Source organism: Rhamphochromis longiceps, linkage group LG14 (genome assembly GCF_057381845.1).
Source record: "Rhamphochromis longiceps isolate RC_006_pf linkage group LG14, R_longiceps_female_GT1.1, whole genome shotgun sequence".
Classification (NCBI taxonomy): Eukaryota; Metazoa; Chordata; class Actinopteri; order Cichliformes; family Cichlidae; genus Rhamphochromis; species Rhamphochromis longiceps.
The window spans coordinates 35,955,734-35,971,382 of NC_140570.1; the positions used below are offsets into that span (position 1 = coordinate 35,955,734).

The 15,649-nt window shown below is 38.0% G+C and overlaps 1 protein-coding gene across 1 annotated transcript in view; it reads left to right on the plus strand.

The window, feature by feature from the left end:
- tyw1 (tRNA-yW synthesizing protein 1 homolog (S. cerevisiae)) overlaps positions 1-15,649 on the plus strand; it is a 60,387-nt gene that overhangs the window by 28,607 nt on the left and 16,131 nt on the right. Inside the window, exons 12-14 of the mRNA XM_085429199.1 lie at positions 3,738-3,915; positions 6,007-6,142; positions 11,657-11,767. Of these exons, the coding sequence (XP_085285325.1) occupies positions 3,738-3,915; positions 6,007-6,142; positions 11,657-11,767 (425 nt within the window). The remainder of the gene's footprint in view (positions 1-3,737; positions 3,916-6,006; positions 6,143-11,656; positions 11,768-15,649) is intronic.

The following is a 15,649-nucleotide window of genomic DNA, read 5'->3' on the forward strand; positions in this document are numbered from 1 at the left end:
CGTATCCTGTATTCAGTATTTATCTAACTGTCCCACTTAATTCTACACTCTAGGCAGTTTGTTACAATTCACACAATTATTTATGTCACTGTGCAACAGAAGCTTGGTGAAGTTTACTTTGGCAGACAAGTCAGCACATTAATTAAATATCTTGTAATGTCATTCCCTGTTACAACAGCATGGCACTTTCAGTACATGAAATGTCTTTCTTCATTCATGCATACTGAACTAACCTGTACCCTTTTCATAATGTAAAGGTGCAGATGCACTGATATGAGTGGACAGTATCATGACAAAGTCTTCAGTATACTCAACTCTTATACAAATTGAACTCAGAAAAGAAGCCTGCAAAGATAACCAAATTAAATTGTAATGCTAATGCCACTTTTTATTTATTTATATATAGAGATATAAAGATAGATATAGAGATATAGATATAGAGATATAGAGATATAGATATAGAGATATAGAGATAGATATATAGATATATATGGATCTATATATAGATATATAGATATAGATATATATATAGGGATGGGTACCGGTGTCCGGTGCCATGATGGCACCGGTTCTGACATAAACGGTAGTAACCAGACCGAAAAGCAGCGCACATTTCGGTGCTTTATTTCGGTGCTTTTTTTTTCCTGAGCTGTGATACACTTCTAGCCAATCATTTTACGTTTCCCAGGATAGTAGGCGGGGCCAGGTACGTACGTTCAGTTAGAGCAGAGCTACAGATTAAAAATGTCCAAGGCGAAGCGGTCAAAAGTCTGGCTGTACTTCACAGTAAAAGATGCAAACTCAGCAGCAACAAGTGCTTTAAGCTGATACTGTGATATTGTCAAAGGAGGTAACACCTCGAATCCGATGAAACACCTGGCGACGCATAGCGTTTTTTTTAAAAGCTGAGAAATGCGCCGTATTTGATAGCTTGCTGCGAGACCTCACACTGTGCACGTTGGGTGGGTTGCCAGTTATCGGACCGGAGCAACATCCCCCAAAAACCCGAAGAATAGAGTCCTGGCCCCTAGCCCTGCCAGTGTAGCAGAAATGATGAGGATGATGATGGCAGCAGAAGCCGTTCTTTTCTGCGTGAGTCGCTTAATGTTGTCCGTGTGTAATTTACGTTGAGTAGGCTAACCACGTTATTACATTAATGCATGTAAGGTGAACTAGCAAACATCATCATAGCTACATGCGGCTGTCCTCTTGTTTGATGGCAGATACTCCCTTCACCCTGGACAAAAAGGCTAAAATGACCAAAGAAAAAGTGGGAAACAGCTGAACATGAGAGGATTTTGGACAAAGTTTGTGTTTTTTTTCCATTGTTTAAGCACTGCTTCCAGCCAAGAGTGATACCATATATGCCCCATAGCTGCAGAAAAGGCTAACATTGTTATCTTTTTACAAAAACAAAACAGCTGAACATGAGGTTTTTGGACAAAGTTTGTGTTCTCCATTCTTTAAGCACCGGTTTGAGCACCGGCACCGTTTCAAAAGTACCGATTTGGCACCGGTATCAGATAAAACCTAAACGATACCCATCCCTAGATCTAGAGATAGATATATATATATAGATAGAGATAGATAGATAGAGATAGATATAGATAGATAGAGATATATATATATAGAGAGAGAGAGAGATCCATATATCTATGTAATATACTTTTTATAATCTGAGTGATCCACATAATTCTCTAATTATGTGAGAATTTAATGGAATTTCGCATATGATACTGTGCAGTGTCATAACATTGACTCCAGACATACAGCCAGACTCATAAAAACTATTCTCAGCAACAAGAATAACCAGAGGTCCTAGAACAGATGGTGCCCCCCCTAGACCTGATGTCAGCATCATCAAGTCAATCTGAGGCTACATGAAGAGACAGAAGCAACTAAGAGTTCCTAAATCTGCTGAAGAGTCTTCTGTCTTTCAAAGATCTTGAAAAAAAAGTGTGTGTAGACACACAGTGTTTAAAAGCAACAAATACTGATTCTTTTTTGCTCTCTGCATTACTAGCTACCAAGTTATTAAAAATATATATATACACCGGTGTATATATATATATTCATGATTCATATCAAGATCTTCTGTAAGATTTCCTGAATTTAGTCTAAAAATGTCTTCTGTTCTGGCTTGAGAAATATCACATTAAACCCTTTGAATATTCTCTGATACCATTTTCATGTTTGTTTATTCCCTTTATTACAAATTCCTGCAGTGTCATACTGCTTTTAATACTTTATACCATTTCCAGGCTGGAATCCCAAAAGCAAACTTGGCCTGATTAAATCATTCATATACCTACATACTTCACATTATCTCTCCTGCTCTTTTCAGTGTTTTTGATTTCATTCATCAACATTCTTATTTCAATTTTAGATGAATAGGTGGATGGATAGATAGATTTTTAGCATGGTTTGTGTCCTTCGAGATCTCAACACAGCTGAAAAATGAATGGGAGGTTTTTAGATCCATCTATTATAAAATGCTCTCCACCATGCTCTCAAAACACCAAATGAGCAACTGTCTATTGGGTGAATGTTTAAAACCATTGCTGTGGTTATTTTTTGCAGTTTATTCTATGGATCTTCTGTTATGCAACACTTTGAAGGAAATGGATTAACTGTTTAAGAGCCTAGGATCAAGAGTTGAAATGAAGATATGTCAAGCCCTAGATCTCTCTTGTTCATCTTCACATCTATTTCTTGTGACTCTTTGGTTATGGGTGTAAGGAAGAGGACTCCCTTACTACATTTATTTATATTATATTATCTGTATAGCACTTTAAGCACACCTTTCACTTTATTAAAAGCACCTTATCAAGCACTTTATTTAGCATTGCACTTTAAGCCTAGATTTGCACAGTAAAACATTTACACACAAGAAGTTTAATTATTTATTGACTATTTATTGGGAATTTTAAAATCAGTTGGTAGCCTTGTTTCAGATCCTGCACAGCTGCTCCTCATCAAGGAATATGGTGGTTGTCTGTGAGGAGAGAAGAATGGTGATTGAGATTGTGATTAAAGTTTACCAGTAAGGAACACTAATGCAAGTGTGTGTGTGTGTGTGTGTGTGAAATCTAGGAATAAAACTGGTGCAAATAAGTGTTTGTAAGATAATGATTACTCACCTTTCTTGCCTGTGTCCTCTTCAAGGTGTTTGGGCAAATGTTTCCCCAGGGGTCCAGACACCATTTAAAGGTTCCGGGAGAGACCATGGGTTAAGAGAGTGTGGTGAATCTTTTTGTGCTTGAGGTTTCTGGGTTTTTATAATATTGGGTTTGGTGTAAAATTAAAGTGTGAACTATTTATTAATATGAAAATGTGAAATTTATTTATGTATTTATTTATTCTAATTGACATATAGTGTGTTGTGGTGGAAGGTTGGGATTTAATAATTTACCTGAGAGTGGAATAATGGTTTAGTCCGTGACAGCTGAACATATTTAAGGCTGCCAGTTGTCATTAGAGGGGTTGATTGTGCTGTGAAGAAGCTCGACGAGTTAATTGTTGTAAGGAGAGCTGTATAGCAAATAAATACTTTGTTCCACTACACTTGCCTTGGTCCATCTCACTGTGTTTCCAGCCGCTAAGGGCTGCCCTGTTACAATGGGTAATCACTAAAACAGCCTTCAGTTCAAAACCTCACCTCAGTCTATTGCTTCACACAGTTGTTTTTTGTGTCTGACAACTATGATCTACTCCGACATTGACGTCTCTCCTGCTAGGTGTCCCTGGAGTAAAGCCTGACAGGTATGAGGAGGGCCTAGCAGTCAAGCACTGCGCCCTGTCCTTGGTTGGTGAACCAATCATGTATCCTGAAATCAACAACTTCATTCGCCTCCTCCACCACCATCAGATCTCCAGTTTCTTGGTAACCAATGCGCAGTTCCCCCAGGAAATCAGGTACAAGCAAAATGAAAAAATATCTTCTTTGTGTGTTACATGATCTTTTTGTTCTTACTATTAAAGTAATCTTAAAATAAGTTTGATCTGTTTTCATACTTTAATAACCTACCTAACCCTAACAAGAAGATTAAAGAGTTAGTCGGCGGGGGGGGGGGAGATAATCCATTTTTCAGTGCTTTGAGCAGCACATAATTTCAATTAACCTTCATTAAATTGATGGATTTTTAAAAACCTTAAATGTTTGCATGTACTGGGATAATTTGAACGCTTTTCTATAATTATATTAAAAAAAAACATTTAAACCATAATGGCTGATTGTTGGTACCTTTGCCTGAGTGTGTAAACATATATTATTTTCTGACTTTCCTTATGAAGGTGAGGTCTCTGTAGTTAATCCGTAAGACATACTGTAGATTCCAAACCCATTTTTTCCCCTACTAAAAAATTCCTAACCACGATAAGAATCAAGGTCTCGATTGTTTTTATTAATGTTTCTTTCACTACAGCTTCACCACAAACACAGTTAGATACTAAGTGTAGTAAGTGAAATGTGCCTTAGATTCAGGAAGGACTGTAAGCATCAACATGAAAAGTTTTTGTGAGTCACACTCAGTGTAATGTGAAGTGTAAGACGAAGTACCAAAAGTTTTGTCAGGGCAATATTGTCATGCTACAAAAAAGCATGCTGAAGTGCACATCTGTTGTATTATTAACAATGTTACCTAACACAAAGGTTACTTTGTTTGCAGACATGTTTTATTCAAGAATAAGTTTTCCAATTGAGTGTTGGTAACTGGTAAATGCCCTGTTTGTATAGGGCTTTACTTAGTCACTATGGACCCCAAAGCACTTTACACTACATTCAGTCATTCACACACTGGTGATGGCAAGATACATTGTAGCGCACTGACAGAGGCGAGGCTGCCGGACACTGGCGCCATCGGGCCCTCTGACCACCACCAGTAGGCAACGGCTAAAGTGTCTTGCCCAAGGACACAACAACCGAGACTGTCGGAGCCGGGGCTCGAGCCAGCAACCTTCCAATTACAAGACGAACTGCCAACTCTTGAGCCACGATTGCCCATTCTATGAGTGGTGAATAAATCTGCTAAATTCTTGATTAGATCAGCAGACAGAAATTTTTATTGTATTTTTATGTCATTCTTCACTCCGAAGAGGAAAGTTACCACTTCTGCACAAACTAAATTTATCATTGCCTTTTAATCTTTCAGTGGTTTTGTAGCCACACAGACTCTTAGTGAAGATGCTGCTGCTTGTTTAAAAAAGAAAAAAATATTGTATGTGTTCCCATTTAGTACACAGAATACTGTTGACACTTTCTATAAGTCTAGACTGTAATGGATGAATGCTGCGTGAGCCATTTGAAATGAACAGGATATTGACCTCTCTATCAAGAACCACTTACCGGTTTTCACGACACACACTGACATATCCAATATTGTGGCTAACTGGCCTGTCACAGGCTTATCACATAGTCATCGAGCAAGTTAAAGGCAAGGACACCAGGCATCAGCCATTTATCCTGTCTGCCAGAGCTATCTTATAGGAGATGAGCTGTTGCACTTTGGGTTGGAGAATCTATTCCACGGCTCTTTTAACAAGGGGAAATGTGTTTTTGTTTTTTGCTTTATTTGTTTTTTTGTTCTTTCACCAGTATTATAAACGTTCTTCATGTGGTACTTTCTGCTCTATTACTCTTTTCTGATTACTTATATGACCAAAGTTCAGTTTCACCCAAATAAGTTTTTTTTTTCTTACTTGATATTTATAATAGGTACTCTTTATTTTTACAGTTTCTTTCTCAGCTCCAGCTCAGTATTCTCCTTGTTTATTGATTATCTATAGAAAAAGAAAGAAAACCATTGCTTCAACAACAATGAGTATTTGACTTGATGTTCTTGTGTCACTGAATCAAGTTGGCAATTAATCACGTTGTCTGAATAGGATATAAGTGCCTGCATCAGAGAACTGTGTTTTCTTAGGAGAATGTAATTTTTGTTTTAAATGCGTCTTAAATTTTGCAGCAGCTACATAATTCTTGTCTTTTCTCAACCAAATTCTTTTTAGGAGTTTGGTGCCAGTTACTCAGTTGTATGTCAGTGTGGATGCCAGCACCCAAGACAGTCTGAAGAAGATCGACCGGCCACTTTTCAAGGATTTCTGGCCGCGCTTCCTGGATAGCCTCAAGGCCCTGGGAGAAAAAGTAAGCTTTCATCCAGGATCTTAGACAAGTGATCAGCTGGGCTGTGGGGTTCAGTTTGATAAAGAATCTGACTCCTCGGTAAAATTCAACTGGATAAAAACTAGCATTATTAAATTATCTGCAGACTTTTACGATAGCATGGTATTGAGCCCTAAAAAGAATGTGCTTGCTTTCCATTGGGACGCTAAATTAAAAGTAAAAATGTTTTTCACACATTCATACATTGTTATTCCTGTCCTAAAAATCTTGGCCCAGAGCCAAACCACATAACTGTCCTGGGTTACATAAAAAATATAGCAAAAATTAGCAGTGGCAATGTAGTATTTTAATACCATATTTTAATTGAAAAGAACGAAAGAAGTCATTCTTAAACCTGCAACGCAGATGTGATAATTATCAGTTTTATACTGTGTCAGTCACAATTAAAGTTTTAATGTGTGGATGTTATGCTGCTGTTAAAGCCTACAGAATTTCACTAACCTGAATGTTACTGTAAATATGATTAATTTAGTGCCTATAAAATAGTTGCTGATATGTTTTTTTTTCCCAGGTCATAACAGCTTACAGCAGCAGTCTTTGACTAATACTGCTTAACTTGATCGACCTTTGTAGAAACCTCAGAAGGAGGGGTCTTCTCTGTTTACCCATTTCCATATATTGACACTGAGATCCCAACAAATGACAGGGAGCAGCTATTCAAGTGTGAAATGTCGCCTTGCTATTCTGCCTGTTCTTTTTGCAACTTTAAGAGAAACAGAGACCTATGTTTTCATTCTTATTGTGGTGACAGTGACCTTATCGACTTGTCTTTGTGATCTGTGCTCATAGATTCATTTCAGCAGGTTTAAAGTGCTTTCAATAGACTTTTAGAAGTTTTTGTCATTCCAAGAAGAGGGAAAATCCATTATCACAACCTCCACCTTGCTACCTGGCTGCTTCCCCCCCCAAATAAATAAATGGGTCTATTAACCACCAAATGACCTTGAGAAGGATAAAGTCTGCAGTGTCTCTATTGCAAATAAAACCTGTTCAATAAGTATGTAGATACTTTTTTTTTCTTCACATTTTATGTTGCAGCATTTTGGTAATGTCAACCCTCCTTCAGCTAACACTGAATTATTTATGTTGTTTGTTTTTTTTAAACTTGTATAGTATATTAACTTATAATTAAATTACTGTACAGAAGACATGAGCAATCACTCCTTCTCCCCCCAAAAGGAAGGGAGTATATAATCGGTTCAATTTGTTTGTCTGTTTGTTTTCATGCAGTTTTCATGATATCATTTCCAAATTTTGTGTGATGGTATGACCATTCTTCATTTCGTTGTTCTCGTGACAATGACAATAAAGTTTCTGATTCTGATTCTGATTCTGATCCCAATAGTAGCTCGAGCTGATCTAATTTTGGTGACAATGGCATCATGGTCAAGGTCACACCAAATATATTACCCACAGTTTTTATGGATAGTCTTAAAACTACATTAGGTCTTGAGTACTTAGGCTGGTTAAGCATTTGACCTTGACCCCTCCATTGTTAGTATCCAAGATCAAACTTGACCTTCAAATTCAAGAAACCACATTGAGTAATATATCATATGAAAGGGCGTGGAGTGAGCTTTGCAACACACTTCTTATTTTTTCAATGAGATGCCCTACGACATCTCATTGATACCATAACATGCTTATATTTGCCAGTATTTGCCCATTATAGCCCCTTATATATTGTATACAGGTTTCTGTCTGCCCACTCTACCATGAAAGTCAGATCAATGTACTGTACAGGTGTGGTTATGATTGTTTTCCTGGAGCTTTTTCATTTCCAAATTGGATCTCTGAAGCTTAGTGGTCATCAGCTCTCTTACCATGGTTTATTCTCTGCCACTATTTTTTTTTCTTCCCAACACAGAGCTGTGTCTTAGCATTGCAGGCAGTTTCTGTGAAACTTTTGTTTTTTGCTTTGATATAAAATATTATATACATATTTCAGGTTAGAATTATAAATACATTTACAAAAAAAATCAAAACGTATTTATTATGGAGCAGCAACATAACATACAAATTTGAAAAATACTTTCTCAGCTGTATCTGTGATGAGCCTGTGTCCTCATGTTTAATCCTTTAATATTGGGACTTATTCATTAATGCTGCCCAGCTTGAGGTGTTTTTCAGTGCTTGGCGTGAAGCAAACTACAAGTGATCATCACACTCTATTTGGATCTATATCACCAGTTTAACCTGACCACAGCAGGAAAATATGAACGTGCTGTAACTGCACATATGAGATGTACACACACGTGCACACACAATTTTACCCTGTGGCATATTTACTGATTTCTGCCTGCAATCTCATTATTGTAAATATTGCTCCATTGTCTGATAGTCGGATGAGGCATCAATCAATACAATTATTTCTGAAGTTGTCAGAAATATCTGATATCAGTTTTTCTTGGCTAAGCATTTTCATTTGCATATTGCATATTAGCGATACTAGCGATGACATCTAATGCGCACAATCTGTTTTGCATAAATGTCAGCAAAAGTCAAATCTGCAGACCTTGCAATTATGTATGCCGTGCCATTCTGGGGGGCATGAGAATGTTGCATATTGTTTGTTTTTAATAGTTTGAATTGTAGTGTGTGTGTCCAAAGGGTTGGCTGGAGCTCAGGAGGTAGAGCAGGTCATCTACTAATTGGAAGGTTGATGGTTCAGGACAAAGTACATGAACACAGATGTTTATTTAGCATTAGAGGTCATGTGATTCAGTTCAATATGGATGTTGTACCTGTACTTCTGTGTTTGCATATGCACATCTGACTGTAATACTACAGCATGTCTGTGTGCAGTGTCCAGAAATAACCTTTCTGTTGCCAATCCCCCTCCCATCCCATTCACCTCCCTGTTCGTAAGTCTTCATTTCACGGTGGGCTCTCTCTCCATCCTCTTGAGCGCTTATCCTTTATGCTCTCTGTTTGACAGCTCTCCCCCTCTCCCCCACTTGGCCTCCCTGCCAGTGCACTTGGGATTGATAGAGTTGTGCCTTCGTGTTGGATTTGGAATAGAGACAGCTTGAAATACCTCACCTCCCTGCTTCCACTGGCCAATTATCCCCTTCCCTATTGGGCTGAAAGGACCTAGTGTTAGAGATAACCTTTGAGTGCAAGAGGAAGATGGAGAGGAAATGAGGGAAAGAGTGCGCTTTCTTTTCTCGATGTTATTTGCTTGAGTCTTTGTACCAACCATTTGTCATATCATCTGTTCTTACAATCTCTTGGCTTTCCTTGCTTCTCTTCCTCTCTGTCATATTGACAACAATTCAGTTTCTACTGTATCTACACCACTGAACTGTGATTCTATATTTCCTGTTTTACTTACCTGGGAAAAATGGCCGACTCATGAGATACAGATCAGGTATTCTTATCCCGTATTTCGGTTCAAAGCTGTTTATAATTGTAACATTTAAGCCTGCCCAGTATTGTGTAGGTACCCTTTGGACTGCTGAGATAGGTCTAATCCACAGAGGCATGGACTTTATAAGGTGTCCTGTGGTTTCAGGCCCCAACATCTTTACAGCAGATGCTTTTCCTAAAGTGCTGTAAGCTGTAAAATGGGTCCTCCATACATGTGGACTTGTGACCCGCTGTTTTACAATTGCAGTGAGCAGTCATAACAACTCTGTCCAGGGCCATAATAATGTGGCCAGATCCTTACCCTTCACTGAAGCCTTATATGAATACATATACCCGAGTGTGGCAGGCAGGTTGGGACCCAAATGCAGGACTCTCAGGCTTGACTGAACTGAACTGCTTTATTTCTGGAAATAAATCCTACTAAGTAACTGGCAGTCACTCATGGAAACAAACACTGGAGGCGCTGAACAAAGAAAACAAAGAGACACAGACGATATATACACATGAGGGAATCGGGGCGGAGAGGAAACACCTGGGGAACACAGCTGAACAATAATCTAACTAACGAGATAGGGGAACAGCGCTGAGACACGACTGACTAAACAGAGCGAGAGCAAGGGACAGAGAGAAAGAGAATGACATCGAACTTGACATTAATAGATCGACATGATGGGCTACACACTAGGGACACATTGGAGGAGACAGCAAGGAGAGACAAAGACAAACTGGACACGAAAGGGAACGAAATTTTTAAAAAAGAACTAAGAACTAGAAACATTACATAACTCGGAGGCTCTCCAAACTGAACATTAGCATCTCATTAACCTGCAAGAAGTGACCAAAAGACTAAGCAAACTCATAAACCTGTATCAAAGACCCAGAACCATGACACAAATGACAATATAAACAAATGCTGCTCAACCTGCAAATGCATTTTCCTTACAAATTTGCCACCATTTAAGGGGAAATAAACAAGCTTTTCAGGCATATATTACCAAGAAGTATTGTTACAACAATCAATTGTCAGCCAAACACAAATTTCTGTACTTTTCATTCTAATATTTTTAAATAATTTAACTTACTTTGTTCATGTTAATATTTTCATAACAAACAGCTCCGTTTAGGGTTACACTCTCTACACTCCTGCTTATTGAATGTACAAAGCCTAGGGTTCTCAATTCTAGAGCTACATGGTCTTTTGTGGCAGCTAGAACTGTGTCATTCTCTTACTTCATCCTTGAAAGGGAAAAAAAAAAGTTCTAAAATTTTAAGATGTTTACCCGAAACATCATTTCATTTGTGTAGTGTGCCTCACGGTTGTTTTCTTTTTATATTTCTATCTCCTCTGCTCACATAGCTTATGCTTACTGAAGCCGAACAACTGAAGGTGCTGGCAGCTTTTTATTCATTAAAAGTCCACATGCAGTCCACAATTCCCTCCACTATTCACTGGCTTACAGTGCTGCTGGAGTCCCAGTGTATTGTGGAGATTTTTGTGTGTTGTGTCTGTAGTGCAAAGTATTGAATTTGAAAAAGTGTTACACAGTAAATAATATAACATGCAGCTCTTTTGTAACAGAGGGTTAGCAACCATTTGCTAACTGATTTAGGAGGAAATACGGCAGCTGACATCTGTGAGCAGCTGTGTTGCCTCCAGTGAACAGATGTTGGTGATGACATACTGTCACTGGAAGTGATTTGAAAAAAAAAAAAAAAAACGAAGTGGTTAAGTTCAAAAGTTATAAATGACTCATCAGCTTTGTATACCAATGTGTGCCAGAGGAAAATAATGCATGCTTGTCCTTTCTAATTTGAACGAATATTCTATATAATACACAAGTCACAAAGGTAACTGTGGTTTAGAAACCGAATTAAAAATGAAGTTTTTCCTTCAGTGTTCTGTAATCTATATGTCAGTGTCTTGCAGATATATTGTCACTTCAGAATCTTTTGAGTAGCACTAAGAACTTAAGTTTATAAGTTCTTACTGATGAAATGTAAACTAAAAGATTGATACATATGGCATCTCTTTATTGGATATCATAGCTATTCCCACACCTTATGACTTCTTACATCACTCCCAAAAATCTGTTTATTCATCCACAGAAACAGAGGACAGTGTACAGACTGACGCTGGTCAAATCCTGGAATGTGGAGGAGATGCAGGCTTACTCAGAGCTCATAGCATTGGGCCAGCCAGACTTCATTGAGGTCAAGGTAGGATTTAACAACATTACGTATCTCAGCATGTATTTTCATGTATATATCATTGTGGTGTAGCATGATTGCCTAATTGCCTGAAGTGTGTAAAACATTTGTGCCGTTCCTGTTACTACATATATTGGATAAATTCACTGAACTGGTGTGCTGTGTACCACATTCACTGACCTTATCCTCGGTCATTTGGCGGATATGGTATTAATAGTGTGGGAGGGGACACCTGGTGGCAATCTGAGCTACAGCTGTCATAGTGAAAAATGTGAAAGAGTTTGAGCTCATTATGAAGTGCACCACATCAAGTAGTGTTGGTGATAGAGCCCCATCTTGGATGTCTTTTTCCCGTTCATGTCAGAAAGACACTAACAGGAAGGGGTTTTTCTGTCAGTGAAGACAAAAAGTTTCTAGATTGCTCTTCTCACCTGTAGTGGTGAAAAGGTTTGGAGAATGCTTAACATTAAACAAGCCCCCTGCCTGACAGGAAGGCTTTTGTGGAAGTATGTTGAAAAAGTCGTTGTCTCAATTGTTAATCTACAACTATGAATTTAGAGTTTTTGACAGCTCTATGCTCTAATTTAATTTATTTATTTAGGACAGTGCATGTTAATGAACATAAATGTAAAAAAATTAAATGAATGTAAACATACCAGATTATAGCCAAGGGCTAATTTCCATCTGTTGTCCATAAAACATAAAAAAAAGACATAATAATTAATAAAAAAAATCATAATTCATCCATAATAAAAACTCCATCACCAAACTCACACATACACACCATTCTATTCCCAAATAAAACATAGAATCTATCTATAATAATATACATTTTTTGGTTTTACTGGGGTAGGCATCAGCAACCTTCAACATCAAACAAGCTATTTTAGCTCCTCCTACCAAACAATGGGAGAAAAAGAGCAGGATTACAGTTAATCCAAATTATAACCTGTGGTTGGAGGTTGCTAACCTCCGGACTGGAGTGTCCAGACATTTTAATTAGGGGATGTCCCACTGGAAAGTTCTTAATTGTCAGTGTTATATCATTAAATTGTAATTATTGTGTCAGATTGCGTCTTAAGATCTGTCAACACACGCTTGTAGTGCAGGTTTATTTAATTCCCAATTCTTTTTCTTCCATATTCCCCAAAAAACACAAATCTTATTAAAGCACTATATGCCTTATGATTATTCTGTCATGCAAAGACACCATAAATGTAAATATTCACTTCTTTATTCACATCTTCTGTCACGTCTACTGTGATGTCATTATTTCTTTTAGGGTCTGTCAATTATAAAAGTACATACATATAGACATAGACAAATGAGGCAGGTTTAGTGACAAAACACAGGATTTTGTGACTTGTGCAATTTTAGTTGATTAATTAATTAACTAAATTAATTCTTTCTATATAAAATAATGTAGAGAGAAAAGAGAAACATAAGAGAAATATAACACTATAAACAGTTTATATTCCTTATAATAGTAAGCCAGCAGAAACACTATGTCAAACAGAGATTTTTAAAAAAGTAAACCAAAGTTGAGTATTACTTGTGTTGATTCTACTCTAACTTGAGTGTGGAGGTGTGATCTGATTGGTCTGAAGTGTTTTGCTCTACTCTGGTGGTGGTCAGAGGGCATGGTGGCGCCAGTGTCCGGCAGCCTCGCCTCTGTCAGTGCGCCCCAGGGTGGCTGTGGCTACAATGTAGCTTGCCATCACCAGTGTGTGAATGTGTGTGTGAATGGGTGGATGACTGGATATGTAAAGCGCTTTGGGGTCCTTAGGGACTAGTAAAGCGCTATATAAATACAGGCCATTTACCATTTACTTCTTTCCTTATCCATTTACACATAAATGACACATCATCATGACACATCTTACATGTGCACCATTACTTGTCCCTTATCTTCAGTGTCCTGATATAAAGGCAGAAGAAGAGGTGCAAGGTTTCCAAAGTCAAAATTAATATTCACCGTGAGCCTCTGTCTGCACGGAGCCTCACATGGCAATGCTTCCACACATCCTCTCATTCATAATCTAGAGTACAGTTTAGGAGTCCAACTATGACACAGTGTCCGCTGGGATCTCACTGCTCACAGTTACTGTAGCTATTACTTTCTTTAACCTTCGTTCACGCAGGCTAGGTTTACTGAAGTGAAGTTTAGGGGTTTTTTTAGTACTAGGCTGCCCACAATTACACTGAATCATACCTGGGAGCTGAGTTGTACAAGCACAATGTTATCTATCAGCCAGCCAGGAGCATTTGGGGGTTAAAAGTCTTAATCAAGAGCATTGTTAAAGATGAGGGTTTGTCTTCTGTGTGTTTTCAGAAAATGAAATTCCTAGGTTTTGTTTATTAGTTCATTCCCTTTGCATTATACACATTTAATGGCAATTTTAATCTAAGTTACAAAGCGGAAATTTATTTATTTTAAATCACTTGTTCTGCCCACCTGCATTAACTCCATGCTCACTGTTGCTCCATGCTCACAAAGATTTGCCCTGTTCACTATATGTCCCTGCTCTAGACTATAGTTTGCTGTAATTCTGCTCCTGCTTACTGAGGTGTTCTGTAGCCCACCATAGCATATTTGAGCAGACTGCTGACACTTAAAAAGACCGTAGAAATGTGCCTGTTTTGCTATCTCGGTTCACAGTCTTGACTTCTGCAAACTCCACAGAGAGAAAGTGAGATGACGCTTTGCAGAACTCAGCAGCAATCATCTCCTCTCCCCATTCATGTTCTGCTCTTCTGATGTTGCATCATGTTGCTGAATGTGCAACGACACACAGACACACACAACAGAATTTGTTATAAGCAATCTATGCAGGACCACAAGTAAGATTGTTGTTGACCTGAGCAGTCTTTTCATTTTGCTGTTCACACCAGACATTGTAGCACTGTCTGGATGTCATGCCATTAGTTCAAACATGTTAGTATATAAAAGGCACAAGTGCGTTCTACATGTTCAGTTTAAATGTCTTTAGCCTTGATCTTTTATGTAACTTTAAAGCACATATTGTTTCAAATTTTTTTAAGTATTGTTCAACATAGCAAAATCAATCACTGTAGTTCTACCGTGTCTTTTATCATTTCCAAATACAACATGTATCCTTTCATGGTAAATCAACTTTTTTCTGTATTTAGATGACAGGTTGGGAAGACAAAACTTCTCTCAGGTTCTGGCACAGAACTTGGTAGGATAAGCTATCTTTCACCTAAACTGAACCTTTTAGAGCTTTCTTTTTGTGTGTCTAGCTAGATTCTATTGAAGTAAGTTGCCATATGGAAATGGTCAACAGGTTAAAAATCATTTCTAAACATGTCTTGCTCTGAGCTTATAATCTGACTCTTTTAGAAACTGGCTGCATGGCAAGGATTGGTTAAGAGCATTAATGTCGGGCTTGTCAAGCGTTTCCAAGGGAGCATTGAAAAATTACCATAACATTGGAAGACTTCAGTCTTGTAAAGAATACTTGATGTCTCAACTATGACATGCAACTTTGGTACTTAGACTTTTTTAAATGTAGTCTTTTACAGAGCTGCTGGGGATTAGCAGGGTTGGGCATATGTACTGAGTTACCTGTCTAGATACTCACACGTTAAGCCATAGAAGTATTCCAATTTATTCTTTATAGTGAGTTGTAGTTGTTTGTTACCAATTCATCCTTTTACCTGATCTTTATTTCTACTAAAGTTGTGTAGTGACATACCTTTATAGCTTGATTTGTAGGTGCTGTAGAAGAAAAAGGACTTAATTTGCCATGTGTGCAAAAATTCAACCGCCTGTGTGGTAATTAATGGATCCCCATCTGTATCTCCCCCAGTTCTTTTATGTACTACTAAGTTTGCTTTGCTTGCTGTGTTTTATTGCTCTCAAGTAATCGG